This window comes from Hippichthys cyanospilos, chromosome 3, assembly GCF_059441005.1.
Source record: "Hippichthys cyanospilos isolate Australia breed blue-spotted pipefish chromosome 3, RoL_Hcya_1.0, whole genome shotgun sequence".
Classification (NCBI taxonomy): Eukaryota; Metazoa; Chordata; class Actinopteri; order Syngnathiformes; family Syngnathidae; genus Hippichthys; species Hippichthys cyanospilos.
The window spans coordinates 28,574,910-28,593,079 of record NC_142371.1 but is presented as its reverse complement, the minus strand read 5'-3'; the positions used below and the strand labels follow the sequence as shown (position 1 = coordinate 28,593,079).

General features: G+C 40.2%; 1 protein-coding gene across 2 annotated transcripts; it reads left to right on the top strand.

The window, feature by feature from the left end:
- The first annotated feature begins 1,238 nt into the window (after nucleotides 1-1,238).
- On the top strand, nucleotides 1,239-17,930 carry LOC148426705 (uncharacterized). 2 transcript variants are annotated; one of them, XM_088411911.1, is made up of 3 exons: nucleotides 1,239-1,413; nucleotides 11,963-13,921; nucleotides 17,367-17,930. In XM_088411911.1, exons 2-3 carry the CDS (start codon nucleotides 12,120-12,122, stop codon nucleotides 17,380-17,382), a joined length of 1,818 nt encoding a protein of 605 aa, XP_088268037.1. In that variant the 5' UTR covers nucleotides 1,239-1,413; nucleotides 11,963-12,119; the 3' UTR covers nucleotides 17,383-17,930. The 2 variants fall into 2 exon arrangements, with proteins under 2 accessions (XP_088268037.1, XP_088268038.1); XM_088411912.1 differs by lacking the exon at nucleotides 17,367-17,930 and having other exon boundaries at nucleotides 1,241-1,413; nucleotides 11,963-14,305.
- Nucleotides 17,931-18,170: the final 240 nt, after the last annotated feature.

Genomic DNA, 18,170 nt, shown 5'->3' with positions numbered 1-18,170 from the left:
CATGTGAAGTTTCATTGCAATAAAATAGGAATTGTCATTTTTTTTTTTTTTTGGTTTCAGGCACTTTGATGCACAGATATTTTTTTCTGTTTTAGACTAAGTTGCAACCCGCATAAACGCTATAATAAATAATTCACAGTTGTTGAAATTTGATTTATATTGCTTTTTTTGTTAATGTTAAAAAGATACAGGTTTATGTGTACTTATACAATTTTTATAGATAACAATCTCATTTAAAGTCAGCGCATCAAGTATACAAAATTGTCACAATGTTATGTTGTGTTCTGTTGTCTTGTTGCTGAATACTGTTATTGTTAAATGTCCATCCATATATCCATTTTCCGTAGCCGCTTAACCTCATGAGAGTCACTGGTGGGCTGGTGCCTGTCTATGGGCCATTGGCAGGGGGTCACCCTGAACCGGTTGCCCGCCATTGTTTTTTTTTTCAATTGTGTATTGTATTGTATACAATAATAATAATAATAATAATAATAATAATAATAATAATAATAATAATAATAATAATAATAATAATAATAATAATAATAAAACAAAAACACACCATTAATAATTTACAGTATTGTAAGGGCTGGAAGGGAGGAGTCCTGGGGGTGATGACCTATTCTATTCTATTCTATTCTATTCTATTCTATTCTATTCTATTCTGTGACCACCCATTCTATTGTTTTTAGTTGGAAACAAAGGGTCTCTTTTGATATTTTTTTAAGTCTATAACTTAACCTTGAATGTTAACATATTGACAACTTTTAAACACAGCTTTCTTCCTTTTTCAAGCTCATTGAGTGACATCATTCTGGCTGATAAAAAATTGAATGTTTATTTTTTTTGTTTCTTACCTAATTACATGATGATGATAATGGTGATGAGATGATGACGATACGAGCGTTTCACATGTTATATAACATTACAAGGTTGGGCACGCTAACAGTTATAGTTTGAAAATATATTCATGCAAACATCTCTCAAACATCCCGTGAATACATTTTGAAAGTATAACTGTTTTAATGTTTTTTTATAAATCATGTCATATGTAATGTTAATTTTGTTATATATTTTTGCACTTCGATATCAAACATTCAGTGTGAACACGACATAAGTCCACATTCTACCGTCGGTAAAATGAAAATGTTGTACCCACATTCAATCCAGTTTAATTTCAACCATGCGCATAAGAGTATCTCGCTCAAATCAAATAATAGCGAATTTTGTAGTGAGTAATGCGACGTAACCTCTGCCGACGGGAAATATTTATTTTGACGCCATCTTCCGGTTACACAGAATCGTTGGGCTCTCCGGCCTGTAGTAGGAAGCAGTCAGCTAGAAACCAGCAGTGTTATTTTTGGGAACCTACAAAATCGCCCTAAGCTGTCAACAAATGCCATCGATGCAGCGGTAAGTGTTGCCTTAATTCTAATTTAGGGTTTAGAGTTTTACTTGTGTATTTTATTTAAATGTGACAGTTATATGGCGATATGCTAAGGGTGGCTAACGCTGCCTAACTCCCGATCGCAAACTGAGACAAAAGCCTCGAAATAAGATGGCGTACAGTATTCTTCTCGCGTTGTCACATTCGCTGCAAATATGTTTATTACGCTCGAAAGTGATTTTCATATCGAAGATAGGACAAAAACATTAAGAACGGCATGTTCGTGCTAGAAGGGAGCTACAGTCTTCAACTGACGGCGGTAAGGTCTATTTTCACAGATTTTTTTTTTTTTAACTGCCCTGCAGACGTCTTTCTATGGTGTTAACATAGTTCGTGGTTCATAGTAGCTCTTACGGGTTTTGTTTGGTGAATTGGTGTATATTTCAATGACATATGGTATTGTGGATGAGGTGGGTTATGTCACATTATACCATTATCCTTTGAATACATCGAGAAAACACTGTTTTGTATATTAGAAACAGCTCACCAGCCCATATCTTTTTTTTTTCATCTGTCAACCTAAGTGTCGCATTGATTACTGTTTTTTTTTTCTATCAACCTAAGTGTCGCACTGATTACCGTTTTTTTTTTTTTCTATCAACCTAAGTGTGGCACTGATTACCGTGAGAATGCTTTAGGTCTGCCACCGGAAATGATCTAATTTCGCTTCATTGGTCTAAAAATGATTTGCTTACTTAAAATAATGTATCTTTGTTGATCTACTGATGTTACCAAGATGTTAGCAATATAGCCAGTTATAGGCAGTGGTACCTGCTGTAAAAAGATGGAGAAGCATCGTTATTGTTATTACCAATACCAAATGCCGGTACTGGGCTGATACTTGCCCTTATTTCAAGGTATAGATACGAGTGTTGGCCACTCTCTACGAGATATGATCACAAACTAGATAAAAAAAAAATAAACATTTTAAGAATAGAAATTTAATTTTATGAAATTTAAAGTTAAAATATTTATTGAAATAGATAGGACATGCTTTTTTTTTGGGGGGGGGCAGTGTGAATTTTATGTATCAAAACTAGCGATAATGGTGTATCGTATTGGTGAGTACTCAAGCTGAGGACTCATAAAGGTATCTGTCTGAAAAAGTGGTATTGAATTTCCCTGAAATTTATGATAGTATTAGGAAAGATTGTGATGAAACAACATAATTGCTGTATACAGTTAGATACCATCAGTGTTTGGGAATTTCATTTTATACGCAAAATAGTTTAATATTCAGTGCACAAATTTTAAAATTAAATGGTTTCATTCGTATTTTTGTTGTTGTTGTTGTTGTTGGTTTTTTAAATCTTAAGCTCATTGTTGCAAAAATAAACTAATGCCCTCTGTCATACTGGCTCTTGCCCATTGTTGTCACTAGTGCTAGTTGAAATCGAAATAAAATTTTTTATCATTGCAGGACTTTTTATTTTGCGTTTAAATTATATCCCAATAAAACAACTATACATCAGGCACTTATAATTTCCTGAAAGTTTCGGGTCAACATATTTTTCCTAACTCCTGGATGTTATGGACATTTGAAAAATAAATGTACAAAACTTTAAACATGTTTTTCTCTAAACTAGGGATTTCCACTTAGCAATATTTTGGAGCTACCGCCATGGATTATGTATACCATTTTGATGGAAATTAAGTGTAGAACTAGAATATATCAATAGCTCAAGTTTAATTTTCAGAGACCTAAACGTGTTTTTTGTAAAAACCTCTCACAAATACATTTAAATGTAAATATGTAGTTATCAAAGGATCTAAGAAAATTGCATGCATGTAAAAATCACAGATAACAAGATTTTTCCTTGGTTGTTGGTTTTGCCAGAGGTCAGTATTTATCTCCGGCCCTGTTGCAGGGGGTAGTGGAAACATTATTATTTTCACAAGATTCTAATTATCACCATAAGAAGGCCTTCCCTGCCTGGAGCTCGTTCAGCCATTGATTCTCAGTTTTGCAATTCCATGTGTTTAGATATAATAATAATGTTTATCTTTTTTTTTTTTCATAATCACCCAGACGACCAAGGTGTATTTTCACATTAGCATCCCAAATGGCTTCAAACCTTTAATTAGTTTGTCGGCCTATTAAAAGGATGACAATTAGTGTGCTGTTTGGTGACATGGTGTGTACCATAACAATACAAGAATCAAAGGAGATAATAGAGAATATGGTCACAAAATTTTAAAAATTTTGTTAGGTAAGTCTTTCCAAGTGTGATTATTTTAGTATTTTTCTCCGCACATTGATACTAATGATCAGTCAGCACATAGGCATAAAATTTTTACACATTAAAAGTGTTAAATAGTTGAATGTTAAATCTGTTAATGCCATTGGGTATTTCAATTGTCTGAGAATCCTCCAAACTCCACTGCTTCCTCACTGCGCAAGTGGGCGGCAGCTTGTCGCACCAAGGAAGAACTCTTCATCAAGCAACAAGTTTCTGAGGTAAATGCCCTTAAAACCATGTCAGTTTTCCTTAGTTGAAGGAAAGACGTGAAATGTATAGATTCTGAAGATGTTAATTTTTATTTGTGCTCCGTTCTGTTGCCATTTTTAGGGAGCTAGATGTGTGTATGTATGTATGCGTACATTTGAGATAAAAGGATCACTTGTATCTGCTTGTATGGACCATCTGCTCTTTCAACCCTTCATACTTTTCAAGTTTCTCATGTTCCTTCTTTCTGATGTTGGGATCAGCTGGGATCGCCACATCTATCACCACTTCCTTCTTCTGCTCTTTGTCCACCACCACCACTATGTCTGGTTGGTTAGTCAGGACCTGTTTGTTAGTCTTGTCAGGTTTATCCACTAGACATTTGTAGAAAAACACCACTCAATGAAAGAGCTAAGACACCAAAACAGTTTTACTTGCGCAAGGAAAACGGAATGGCTCCAGCCAGTGAATAGTCTCGCCAGTCGTTCTGCAGTCCTCTGTTCCACCTTGCTTTTTATTCAGCACTATCACATGTCAAATTGGAACGTATTTGCTGAGTCATTTATTTTGCCCGCTTATCAGCTCCAACCACTCCTCTTCATGCGTCTCTTTTGGCAGGGTTTTTTTGGCAGGCGTCATCCTCCAGTTAGGGATCTTGATTAGGGCCCAAAAGCCCTTGGCATAGCTGCAAAATTCGACCCCACCCAAACCTTCTTCCACCACAAGTTTCTTCTAATACTTTTAACTAATTGTTCAGTCTCTCGCTGCAAACAGCTTCAATGTGGTTGAGCAAATGTACAATAAATATAAAATTATTCCTACAAGTCTGGAAGCTGAAGTCTCACAGCACCTTGGCCCTCCAACATGTTCTCAGCCACCTTCTGTGGTATGGCCCATCAGGATTGAGTTACTTCTATTTCATACTGGTTGCAGATGTTCCTGTATACTATCCCAGCCACTTGGTTGTGCGTCTCCATGTATGCTGATCCAGCTAGCATCTTACACCCGGCTACTATGCGCTGGACTGTCTCAGGGGCTTCTTTACACGGTCTGCATTTTGGATCCGGTCTACTCTGGTAGATGCTAGCCTCTATGGCTATTGTGCTTATGGCCTGTTCTTGTGCTGCCATGATTGGTGCCTCTGTGCTGTCTGTCAGTCCTGTACTATGTCATCACTGGTAGGATTTCTTGATATCAGCCACTTCCTCTATCTGAAGGTGGTACATGCCATATAGGGGTTTGTCCCTTCAGGTTGTCTGTTCCTCTTCCTCTGCACCCTCCTCATGGTTCTGCTGCCTGAGACACTCACTTAGCAGTTCATCCTTCAGGGCCATCTATCTGATGTAGTCTTGTATTTCTGATGTTTCGTCCTGCACCGTGGCTTTGACACTCACTAGTCCTCAGCCTTCCTCTTTCCGCTTAGTGTATAGTCTCAGGGTGCTGGACTTGGAGTGGAGGGAGAGAAGGCCTGAGTGTTGCAACGCAGATGCAGTTCATCACAGTTGAGTTAAAAAATTCCATTTAATTGAAGTCCTTGAACTGTCACCCTCAATGTTGACTGTTTATAAGTATGAGTTCATGAATGTGTATTTGGTTTGTGTTTTGTATGTTGTCTATGGTAGAAACTTAAGACTTGGATTAGTGCTTAAATGGTAAGAAACATGCACCTTCAAGGAAAACACTGAAAGATGCTGTAAACAGTGCTGCCCTGTTCTTTGTTTGTTTTGTTGTTGTTGTTGTTTGCATATTTATTGCTCATAAAGGTTTCTTTTCATCAAACCAGTGTTAATATCACACAGACAGCCCAAAGGATAAATACAGTAAAATGCAGTTTATAAATGATATTTACCAAAGGGGGTGAGAAAATAGAAACCTGATTTTTAATGAAGAGTAATTGTGCCCTGAAAGTAGTAGTAGTGAGTTGTGCCACCTTCGGCAGTGATAACTGAAATCAAACAATTGTGATAATTGCCAATGAGTCTTTCACACCACTGAAAGTTTGGAGTTTTGGACCACCATTCTTTGCAGAATTGCTTCAACGCTGCCATATGGAGGCGTAGTGCTGGGTATTGTGATATTCTCTTGATACAGCAAAAGCGTAAAGTAAAGCAAAATGTAAAGTAACTGGTGATGGTGCAAATTAGTGCATGAGGTATTTGTTCAGAATTCTGATGGCCTGTGGATAGAGGCTGTTAGTCAGCCTCGTAGTGTTTACCCTCAGGCTGCTGTAGTGTCTGCCTTATGGCAGCAATTTCAACAGATTAGCCCCTTTCACACCACAGGAACTCTACCGCTGTGCCCTGGTAGTGTGAGTTCCCCTTTCCGTTCACACCAAAAAAAAGTTCCAAGTAGGGAAGATTCTGCTAATTCTCAACTCGGAGTCTTCTGAGCTCCTAGTTGCGACTAGGGTCTCCGCCTCTGTACTCTGGTAGCTTGAGGGTGCGTGCTGTGCTAACTTGTTCTAGCTAACGCTGAATGGGTGTGTATTCTTTCAGTATCAGCAGCCGCCATTACGCTTTGTTTTCATTGTGGCCAATTCAATATGAATAATGAAATAATGGAAGGAGAGAGAATTCATTGGTGGAGGTTTGCTCTGGAACAAACTCTACTGCGTATTGACAGAGAAGAGGACATCCAACTCAAATTTGCTTCAACTGCGCGAAAAGGCAGTGCTGACCTGAATGCCCACCATAAGATAGTGTGTTTGTGATGCGGAGCTTTAAAAAAAATTGAAAAACACACTTGACAGAATACCGACTGAAGAAGATTCATGTCCCGGCGATTTGGATCAGAAATCCGCTATATTTGGTGCTCAGTCAGTGTATTCTTTTTAAAGCTTTTTATCATAAACAACATGCTGAGAGACACTGAAATGCCTGCCTTCCATTGGTGACTTCGCCCCCTTTCTCCTTCTCATTGTTGAAGCAAACTGGTGTTGAATCACGAAATACACGGATCACATAGCAAGTGCAGCGGGCCCACGTCCGACTAAGGCAGACTTATGTCAGCGATCAGAAACTCCACCACAGCTGGAGTCCAGTCCATGGCATGCACTTCACGGAAATTGCCTTCTACACGGAAGCTTCTGCCGGTGCCCGCCAAGCAGATTGAAACTGGTGGGGGAAGTGTGAAATGCAGCAGTATGTGACAGGGGTGTGCTAGGATGAAAGAAAGTTTATAAAACTGGTCCAACCAGACATGATATGTGGACTAGAGACAGTGGCAATGAAAAAACAGCAGAAGGCAAAGCTGGAGGTGCTGGAAATTAGGGCGTTGAGGTTTTCTTCAGGAGTCTCCAGGATGAATAAGATTTGAAAAGAGTTAATTTGACATACAGCCAGTTAAATATTTCGTCGGAAAGTTAATGCTGACTTAGATGGTTAGCACATACCTTGAGGTGTGTGTTTTTTTTTAATTAAAAAAATATTAAGAGTGATGAAGCTGCCAGGAAGGACAGCATTTCTCTCCTAAATGTTTTTTACTTTACCACATCATCTGCAAACATCATGACCATGGGTATTCCATTCTAACCCCATCTGACTGTTCATCACTCATGCTAAAAGGAGGGGGCTTTGAACCGATCCCTGACGCACCCCAACCACCAGCTCAAACTTCTGTCACACCAAAATCACACCTCGCTACTGTTCTGGTACCTTCATACATGTCCTGTCACAACTCTAACATACTTCTGCCACTCCAGACTCTCATGTATTGCCATTGTTACTTTCAGTACCAAGTCTTTGATTTTCTCGAGATCAACAAAGAGATCTACGAAGGTTTTTAGTTTTTCCCTCGCACTGCACAGGATTTGGTCACACACTTTCTCCGGGAGGTAGAGCATGACCATATTTGCTGATACATAGACATCTCTGTTTGCATACATTAATATCATATGATGTAAAGATTGACAGTGATTTCCATAATATTTTACTCTAATAAGAACTGTCTGCAACAAGCAGTGGCTGACAATACAGTTCAATTATTTTATATAACCTAAAAAGTAAAAAGGCTTTGGTTTTATGTGGACATTGTTTTGTTCAACATAGAGTCCCATTAACTTGATTCCCCAATAGGAATGCTGCGCATCGTCCTTGTTCTTTAAAGTAGGCACCAGCACACTTTTCCTCCATTCCAAAGGTATCTTCTCATCCCCTAGAATAATAATTCATAGGCGGATCCAAGTATTCTTTCAATCTAACCAGCACACTACTGGCACCAGTGAACATATTTCTTTGTCCATCCTTAATCAGCCTGTCCTAGTCCTAGCACTTCGATTATAGCTTTCAGGTTTCTGCTCCGTTGTGTCCTCTTTCTGTCTATGGGCCTGCTTTCCACCATTGTTCTGTCTTTGACGGCAGCCAAAACATCGCAAAGTACATACTGTAAGTATACTGTACCCTCAGCAGATATCCTCGCGGGAGCATGAGAGTTCGCCCAACCAGTCTTCATGTGTTTTGTGGACTTGGGGAAAGCGTTTGACGGTGTCCCTTGGGGAGTTCAGTGGGGGCGTGCTTCAGGGGTATGGGAAACCACTGATACGGGCTGTATGATCCTTATATCACCGATGTCAGAGTCTGGTCCACATTGTCAGCAGTACATTGATTTTGTTTTCAGTGAAGGTTGTACTGATTCCAAGTAAAATCAACCTCAAGTAGCGAACGTTGCCAAGGTTGCCCTTTGTCACCAATTCTGTTCCTTAGCAAAGCGTCAAGAGTGTCCTGTTTGGGGGGGTTGAGGGTCTCAGCAATGCATCTCTGCATTTTTGCAGTTGGTGTGGAGCTGTTGACTTCTTCAGGCCATAATCTTCGATGGAATGGTTTGCAGTAGTGTGATGCGCTTGAATATTTGTATCCCCCAAATCTGAGACTATTCTTCACAGTCTGAAAACGGTAAAATGTTAGGTGATGAGGTCCTAACCTATTTTGTAAACCTTTTAATAAGTGAATACAGGATGGGACAGGGAATTGACCGGTGGATTGTTGTAGCGTCTGATTTGGTCTTCCGTGGAAAAGAAAGAGCTGAGCCCAAAGACAAGGCTCTTAATTTACCAGTCAAGCTACGTTCCTGCCGTCACATATGGTCACGAGCTGTGGGTCGTAACTGAAAGAACAAGATCTGGGATACCTGTGGCTGAAATGAGTTTCCACCGCTGGGTGTCCATGCTCTCTCTTAGAGGTAAGGTAAGAAACTTCGTCATCCAGGAGGGTCTAAAAGTCATGCCACTGCTCCACCCCATTGAGAGGAGACAGCCTAAGGTGGCTTGGGCATCTGGTCAGAATGCCTCCTGGATGCCTCCACGGTTACATATTCCGGGAATGTCCCACTAGGAGGAGGCCACGGTGACGACCCAGACTATGGTGGAGAGACTATGTCTCTTGGCTGACTTGGGATCCTCCCAGAGGAGTTGGTCAAAGTTGCTGGGAAGAGGCAAGTCTGAGCTTTCCTGTTGATAAACTATAGAGGATGGATGAATGAGCCTTTCGTTTTCCGAAACACTAAGTATGTCTGTTAAAATGCATTACCCGAGAAGTTTGTTAACCATATTACCCAGATCAAAACCCCCTGCCCCCTCCACAAAAAGTAAAATCTGCAAAGTTGAACCCTCCCGCCACCCGCAGGAATTTTTTGGGCACCAGAATTTTTAAAACGCGAAAGGTATGTTCAGTTATGTATTTGAGACAAAGATTACTACAGTACAGGCATTTACTTAAATGTTTAATTATTTAACCTTATGCAGTAACTGTAGAGTTATGCATTCCCGTTTCCGTCCCTTGTCCGTAGTCAGGGAATATGGAGGGCCACAGATGCCCTCTGGGTAATGGCCCTCGCATGTTGATCTAGTGTAGAGCCGTAGTAGTGGAACAAACATGATAGTGAGGAAGCAGGGTTTGCACTCAGCATTCCACTTTATTACAACAGCAATCTTCGTAACATCTGCCCAACGCTCTCTTCTATCCTCAACTTATGTACTCCTCCAACCACGGGCCTCATGCATTCCTCTAACTCGCATGCCACACACAGCTTTTTGTCACATTAAGGCACGATACACCCAACACTACTATAACATTCAACAACATTGCCTTCTCAAAGAGGCATGTGTGGGTAGTGGAGGAGAGGTTGGGATTCACTCGGAAATTGCTGCTGGAGGTACTCAGCAGTCAACAGCATGGACAAGACTGGCGAGAAAATCAATCAAATGGCCACTTCCACAAGACAGGATTGGCTCCCGGCGCGACATCGACCAATGAGGGCAGGAGTGAATTACACGTCATTTTCACTCATCTTTTTAGGGCACTATGAAACTACAAAATTACGCTGACATTAACATACAGCATGTGTTGCCACTGTTTACCAGAGGTTCAAGCTCTGTTACAGCTGCCTCTTACTGTAAATCAGCCACTAGGTAGCAGTGCTCAATTGCTCCCATAGGCTGGCGATTTTATGGTAATGCAATGTTATGGAAGAGCCTAACTAGAGACCAGAGTTCTAACCTCTACATGCATCCCACAGCTGCAAGCCTGTAACTATGTCTGACTGCATTGTCCCTATCAATTAAAGCATTAATTCAGGGGTGGCCAAGTTCGGTCCTCAAGAGCCACAATCCAGTGTGTTTTCAATGTATCTCTTCAACCAATAAACCTGACTCAAATCAGCGTTGTTATCTGGATTCAGCAAAGCATGCTGATGAGCTAATCATTTGAATCAGATGTGTTAGTTGAAGGGACAAAATGAAAACAGGCTGGATTGTGGCTCTTGAGGACCGAACTTGGCCACCCCTGCAAATTCATTCATGAATGTGTATAACTGTGCACTTTTTACTGGAAGAGCTGGTGTTCCTACGGATCCCACTTTGACAATGTTGACTCAAATGTGCTGTTTCAGTTGACAAATGTGTCTCGTAGACCCAAATTTACAGAGAGATTTGTCTCTCTGATCTTTCTGAAGAGAAAAGTAGTGGGCTGCTAAACACAGATTAGGTAAAAAAAAAAAAAAATGTTGATCAAATCTTTGATCAAAATGTTGATCATTCATCATTGAAAATGTGTTATTTGGCTACTTGTATTTATACAGTGATTTTTAGCTCCAAAATATATTACTTGAGGGGAAAACAAAAACTACTTCATAATCTTAATCAGTTGTTCACATTTGAATTAGAATGCCATTCTCTGCATCTTCTTTGGTGGACAAGGCACAATAATATGGTACAAAAAGAGATAAACACTTAGCTGTCAATTTCTTGTACGCTTTTTTGGTATTACTGTCGAACAAACTGAATGAGTAAAAGCAACATAGTGCAGTTTTTAATAAGGTTTTCCATTTGTAGGGAGCACTGTATTGCATGATCGGCATGGTATGATGTCACACTTTTACACACGGTTGCTTATACACTTATTGAGATCTGTCAAATCCAAGTGGTGAAAACAGGACCGATCAGGAATCTATACTAGGTCCAATTATGTGGGACAAACTGAAATAGAATCCATTTGCTTTGTAAATGGGGAATTTTATAGAAAGCATTTTCTTATCATGTATTAAAGTGCCTGACACGCTACACTTCTTTTTACCATTTTTGTTCATTCATTACATTTTAAGATTCAATCAATGCACTTTCCTATATTTATGTGCAAATTAATATTATTTTACTGAGATCTGGTAAAGCCATGGTCTAATTTCAAAAGGTTACAATACGGATTGAGTCGATACAAGAACTTTAAAAATAGTTAGAAATAAAGCTCGGGAGCATCATGCAATTTAATGGTAATCCCATAAATAACACCTACTCCTCCCCCCCATCCTTAATCTGCTTTGTACCTCTGATCCTTCCCTATTAGTATTGAATGAGCAAAGGGAATGGCAGAACTAAATCAAACTACCCAAGTCCGTGGTGTCCAAAAACTACTTAGACTATTCAAAACAACCTACATCAATTAAAAGGGCTGTGTCTGAAGTTTTTTTTTTTAATCAGTCGTTGATATACAGTAAATTGTTGAATACCAGAAAAGTAAAGATTACTTGTCCCACAAGTGTTGTCATAGTTTGATATTGGTCTTCTTTTTTTCCTTTCTAGGTGCTGTTCAAAGATTCCGAACCAATGAGCATCTGCAGCTTCGGGGGACATGTTTTTGGATTGTGTTCAGTGAGATACTGAGACCTTGGGTTTCTAACCCCTGATGGAAATCATCGCTGTGACTTTGTGGATAGTTTCTCTTCATCTCGCATAAGTGATGCCTTCAGCACATGGACCACATCGGTTTATTATGGAAAGGCAAAAAGCGTTGAACAGTGTTTCCTCAACACAATTCAGTGGAGACCCATGTACCTTCATCTGCACCGAGTGTGGTGATGGGTTTTCTCACTACACACAAGTGTTAGCCCACATGGCCATTCATGGACCTTTGGAATCGTTTTCCTTTGATGGTTCATCCAATGGATTTGAAGTCCCTCGAGAATATGTGCTGCAAGAAAATGGTACGCTGGCTGCTGTAAATAGCCTTTCACTGTCACAGTCGTCTGTGAAGCCACCATCTCCTGGACTACAGCCACATTGCACACCTGCCGTCAAACCTTTGTCTCCTATTCCAAGGCCACAGTCATTTCCTGAGCCAAATGTACAGCGCTCAAAGGATTTGATCAATGCAAAGGAAAAGCTTCCACAGGTTGATTTCCGTTGCGATGTATGTAGCAGATTATTCAACAGCTTGCAAAGTTTACACAGTCACCAACAATATTGGAAAGCAAAGCAAAGTTACAGGTGTACTTTGTGCTGCAAGATCTTTAACGGTGGACATGCGCTGGAGTCACACTTCCAAGAACATGCACGAGAACGGTTCCATTCCTGTACTCATTGTGGAAAGCGATTCGTTAAAGCATATGCTTTGGTTGCTCATCAAAAAATACGTCATGTCGCTGACACTGCTGGAAATTCTGAGAACAATGAAGAGAACAAGTTTAACAAAATGTATCCGTGTCGGAAATGCAAGTTAAATTTCTTTTGGTTGTCAGATCTTCAGATTCACGCACAGTATCATTGCAAGGGTAAAGCGTCTAATGCTTCGTTCGCATCTGAAACCGACGTGAAGTCCAAAAACAATAGTGATAGACCACTTGAAAACTGTTACAGTAATGGCAACCTTCTTGATCTTAAGAACGGTAATGAAAGGATTGATCAGAATAGCAGCTACAAGTTTGACACTACATCTTTTGTCACACCATACAGATGTGGTTTATGTGGAGATCGTTTACCAAATTTAATTGCACTTAAAGAGCATCAGATCGAGCATCAGAATAGCGAATTATATCAGCGAAAAATAACACTTAAGACTCGACGGAGAAGGTCAAAATGTCAAAATGGAAAACTACATACCTGTAAGATTTGTCAGCGTGCCTTCAATCATTCAAGTAGTTTGTCTAGGCACATGAGATACCATAAGGGTACGATGCACAAATGTACAATTTGTGGTCGTGATTTCCCTCAGCGCTGTGATCTAATTAGGCATCTGACTCAGAATCACAAAGAAGAAGTAGAAAAGAAACCAGGAATGAAACAGCTCTTATTACGACCAGAGCCCCACAATACAGACAAAAAGCAGCCCGCATCAAAAGTAGATGAAGGCAGGATGAGACCAAAGAAAGCAGGCTGGTTCAAGTATAAGTGTCAAGAATGTGGGAAGAGGTTTCGGCTGGCATATGTTTATCAGCGTCACATGCGCTATCACAAAAGATGTCACAATAAGTGTCCTATATGTCCTGCTAAATTCGTGAGTGCTTCCAAACTTGAGGTTCACCTTAAGAATCACCCAAGCGGTTGGGAAAAACCCAGTGTGGAACAATCATCTCATGCTGCTGACACGGATGGGAAGCCTGTGGAGAGTCATGCAGAAATAGAGGATGATGACGTGGTGGACCACACTCCAAATGATAAAGGAAATTCCAGTGTTGTCTACGAATGCACTGAGTGCCCTGAAACTTTCTCGCTCCTGGAGGCATTTCTTCAACACCAGACTTCTCATAGCACAGAAAAAAATGGGTAACTATGATGTTTGACCTCTAAGCACTTGAAGAGTTGAACGCTTTCCTGCATGTAAGTGCATTACGTTAAATTATGTACAATTTTGCGTGGCGTGAGAACAGAATCTCTTTTTGTCATGAACGCGTTTTCAAAAGCTCCGAGCAATACTGAACACTTCCGCACTGCTAGTGCAACATACAAAGTTGAATAGCTGAAATTTGGTTTGGAACTTTGCCTCTCAATCTCACGTTGTAGTTAACCAGAAAAGTCCAACTAATAGCTGGAGAGAGAATTTTACTTTCCATGGTTCATTTTTATATTTTGATTTTTTTATTTTAAATCTTTAATGCAACAGGATGATCATTCATTGCGATTTTTATAAATAAACATATAGAGAAAAGACTTGTGTTTTTGGTCACCGTTGCTTTAAGTGTGTGTGTGTGTGTGTGTGTGTGTGCGTGTGTGTGTATGTATATATTTGTGCTGGGCAATAATATCGATATATTGCGATATGAAGCGATGCAATTTGTATAATGCAATATGACGTTCACTTTCCAACATATCGCATATCGGTTTTGAAATGCCTTATTCTCGTTATACACAGTGGACCCCCGGGTTACGGCATCCCTGACTTGCGTTTTTTATTCGCGTTACGATCTGGAATACTGAGTTTTTTCCTTCCCTCTTTAAGGCATTTGGCCTGCCTTACAATTAACATCAACAACTGTCGTGACCTGTTGGGTTGGTTGTGCTTGTTGTTTTGCCTCCCCCTTGAGGCGTTATCAGGTAATTGCTCATATTTACTGTTGGCATCAAACTGCCTCCAGTGCAACGCGACACTACAATGCTGGTCTGCTATTGGTCGGCGTCTCGAGTCCCTTAGATACTGGTCTTCTGTTGGTCGGTGTCCTGGAAACACTAAGATGCTGGCCTGCTATTGGTCGGCCTCACTCGTTTCAAAATGGCGGAATAGTAAAGCTTTGTTCTATTGTGAGTAGTTACAGAACCGTATTCATAGTACATTTTAGTGCTCAATTCAAACTTGAATGGGTTAGCCATGAGTCCCATGATTGCTAATGATGTTAGAGAAGTAAGAAGATTATTGATATGGAAACGAAGCCGGAGGTAATCAAATACGAAGAAAGCTAAGCTAGCCTAGCCTAGGCTACCCTTACTAGGGAGTATGGCCATAACCAGCTCCACTCAAAGGTACATTAATCCTTTAGATATTTTTATTTTATAATGTAATTTAATTGTATATATGTACATTATACATAAGTAGCACGTACTTTACTATTTTGATACCAATCTTTCATATGTATATACATTTTTGATGATTTTACCTGGGGTACACGCATTAGCTACTTAACATAGGTTTGGATTGCCCGCCATACGGCGAATTCACTTGAGCCCAACCGCGGAAAGGATTAATCTCATAAACCGGGGGTCCAATGATAATTCGCGCGATTGTATTTCGTATCATGATTTTTTTTTGCAAATTATGAATTGTGTTTTCACGCATATCATTCCAAGCGTCATCTTTAATGTTACAGTACATTACCTTTTGAGGCCATGTTCCAAGGCAAAAGTGGAGGAGGGCAAACAGCAGAAAAATAAAACTTTATGATACAAAGATAGCATTTTCTTCTTTTCTGCCAATGTAGTCATATCTCAGGCTTCCTCAGAGTGTTCAGGTCATCCGTAGTAAGCTCCTGTATGTGTTCCCGGGGAGCTGAATAAAACCTGAGCAGCCATATTAACTAGCAGTAGAATGTCATGTTGCATTTACTTCAAATGGGAATTTTCAGATTTCTCATTTTTTATTTCGTTATGTTTTTTTGATGTGCTAAGTTATTTTCGTAATATGAAGGAAAACATTCCAAAAGCGATTGTATCTGGAGGTTTCACTATATTTGATCAATTATAACAATAGATTTCTCTTTGTTTTTATGTCGTGTTTTTTTCACCAACACGAGTGACGTTTCGTTTGCGGCTGAAGAGCAAACGTTGCAGAAAAAGAAGACTGCAAAGTGGTGCACAATAAATTTCTCAACTGCTGGGGACATATTAACACAGTCAAGCGCATGCTTGAAAAAAAAATGTGGACATGCTGTTTTTTTTTCGTTTTTTTTTTTTTTTAAAGAATGTGTGTTAGGGCTTCACAATCGAATTTTAGTCACGGTCATGATGTTGGCTGCCACGATTGATTAAGATGATCCTCTGCGATATTAATATTAAAAAAGGTGGCTACCGTACATGTCAAATCCAGCAGTTTCAGTCATCCTACAAACAGGAGGCAAACGCAAGCTTACGGGTACTCCTACAAGACAAGCGATTCACTCCCGGCACAACAACGACCAATTTCAATTCCTGGTCAGGAGTTTTAATCCACTCCTGTCCTCATTGGGTGAAGATGTGCCAGGGCCAATCAAGTGTCTTGACTGATTGTCTGGTCAGTCTTGTCCAAGCTGTAGTTATACCTCAAAAGCAGCAGTATCCTAGTGAAGCGAGTAAGAAGGTGAAGCGCAAGTAGTAAGGTTCTAATGAATTGGAATTTGAAGTTTAAACTCTTCTTCCTTGTTATCATGTTTGGTCACCTACGGGCTCCACTCTAGGGTTGACGTCGGAGTGCTCGTGGCATGTGCGATTACAGTCAAGTCATCTGTTTGGCATGCAGAAAAGCTGCGTCTCGCACGCTGGTCCGAAACTTTAGTGCGAGTGTGAATGCACATAAACATACATAAATGCACATAAATAATCCTGCTGCAGATCAAACAACACGGTCAAGAGCCACTTTTTGAGGTGGTCTTGGTGTGCTTCCAAACAAACTCAGTGTCGTTCACGCCGAGGTCTGAATGCAAACCACAGCTGACCATCACCAACTACAGAAGAAATGAACTTAAGTTCACACCTGATCCTCCATCTTCTGTTGAACACATTAACAACAGCGTAGTTAGAGGAACGCGGAGCGCATTGTCTCCTTCGGGTAACTGCACACATTTGCTAACATTGCAAAAGTCAAACAATTTCACAAAACTGCACTTGACACTCAGAATTGCAAAAATGTGCAAGGCAGCACACAGGAATTCCATGTCTTTCAGTTTTAGGTATAAGCCACGCGTGAAACTCTCGCCATTACTGTCCAATGGGAGCATTGATCGTCACTCACGTTTTACAGAATATAGTACACTGGTAACAACTACAGTCTAAATAAGAACTTCACCAGACCTTTTTTTTTCTTTTGAATCCCCTTTCGATCCAGACCGCAACAATGGACCAAAGGAGTATTGTGATGTGATTTCACCTTTTTTTTTCCCAGCTCGGACTTTGGACACCTCAAGCGCAAAACTTGAGTACTCTAGCCAGAAAAAAAGCACTGTAGAGATGAAACACCATTGATCATTTCAAAGCTATATTTCAAATCCTGACCCCAACTTTTCCTGTTCAAATCGTTTCTGTTCAGGTTTTTTGGAGTCTGACACACTTTTCCAAGGATTCTTCACCATGCTTGAAGGATTTTCCAAGATCCTCTGCTGTTTCATCTTGGTCATCGATGTTGCCCACTTTATCAAAATGTGTACCCTAGAGAGAAAACATCCCGCGTTGCTAGGTCAGTTGGTGTAGTACAAATTGCTCCACGGTGATATTCTCAGCGAAGAATTGTCCGACGTGTTGTAATCCCATATATCTCGCTTCTTGCGCAAATGCTGCAGAATCTCTTTGTAGACCGGCTGCTTGATTTTCCCGTTCTTGTGGCGGGGACATGCAATGGATGATGATCCCTTTCAATAAAGAATGGTATCGTGACTTTGAACTTTGACTGTCTTGCTTTTTCCGACCTTGGTAATGTTGGACTCTTCTACTGAAGGCTCTGGTGTTTGGTCTCTGGGATCTATAGTTTTCTTATGGCATCACAGTGACACGGTGACCATTTTCTGGGCTGAACAAGCCTTTTTGGGCCAGTGAGTAAATGTAGACGTTGAAGAGAGTATGTTTTTCTGTAAGTTTACTTTTATTCATTCATTCCATTTTTATCACTAACCACTCCATAATGGTGTTCATGGGTGCAGCAATAGGGCAAACAATATGAGGGGGAAAAAAGCTTCCTTTGAGTACCACTTGTTAGACACAGCAAATGTGAATGAACAAAGTGTGTCCAGAGAGATTGCGAAACTTACGCCACACACCTCTGCCCACTGCATACGTCCCTGCTCCGCCCCGTTACGAAATCCACAGAATTGACCACGGCGCATGGCAGCGGACCAGA

What these genes read in the sequence shown, in the direction of transcription:
- LOC148426705 (XM_088411911.1), top strand. Translation starts at nt 12,120, where the DNA reads ATGCCTTCAGCACATGGACCACATCGGTTTATTATGGAAAGGCAAAAA.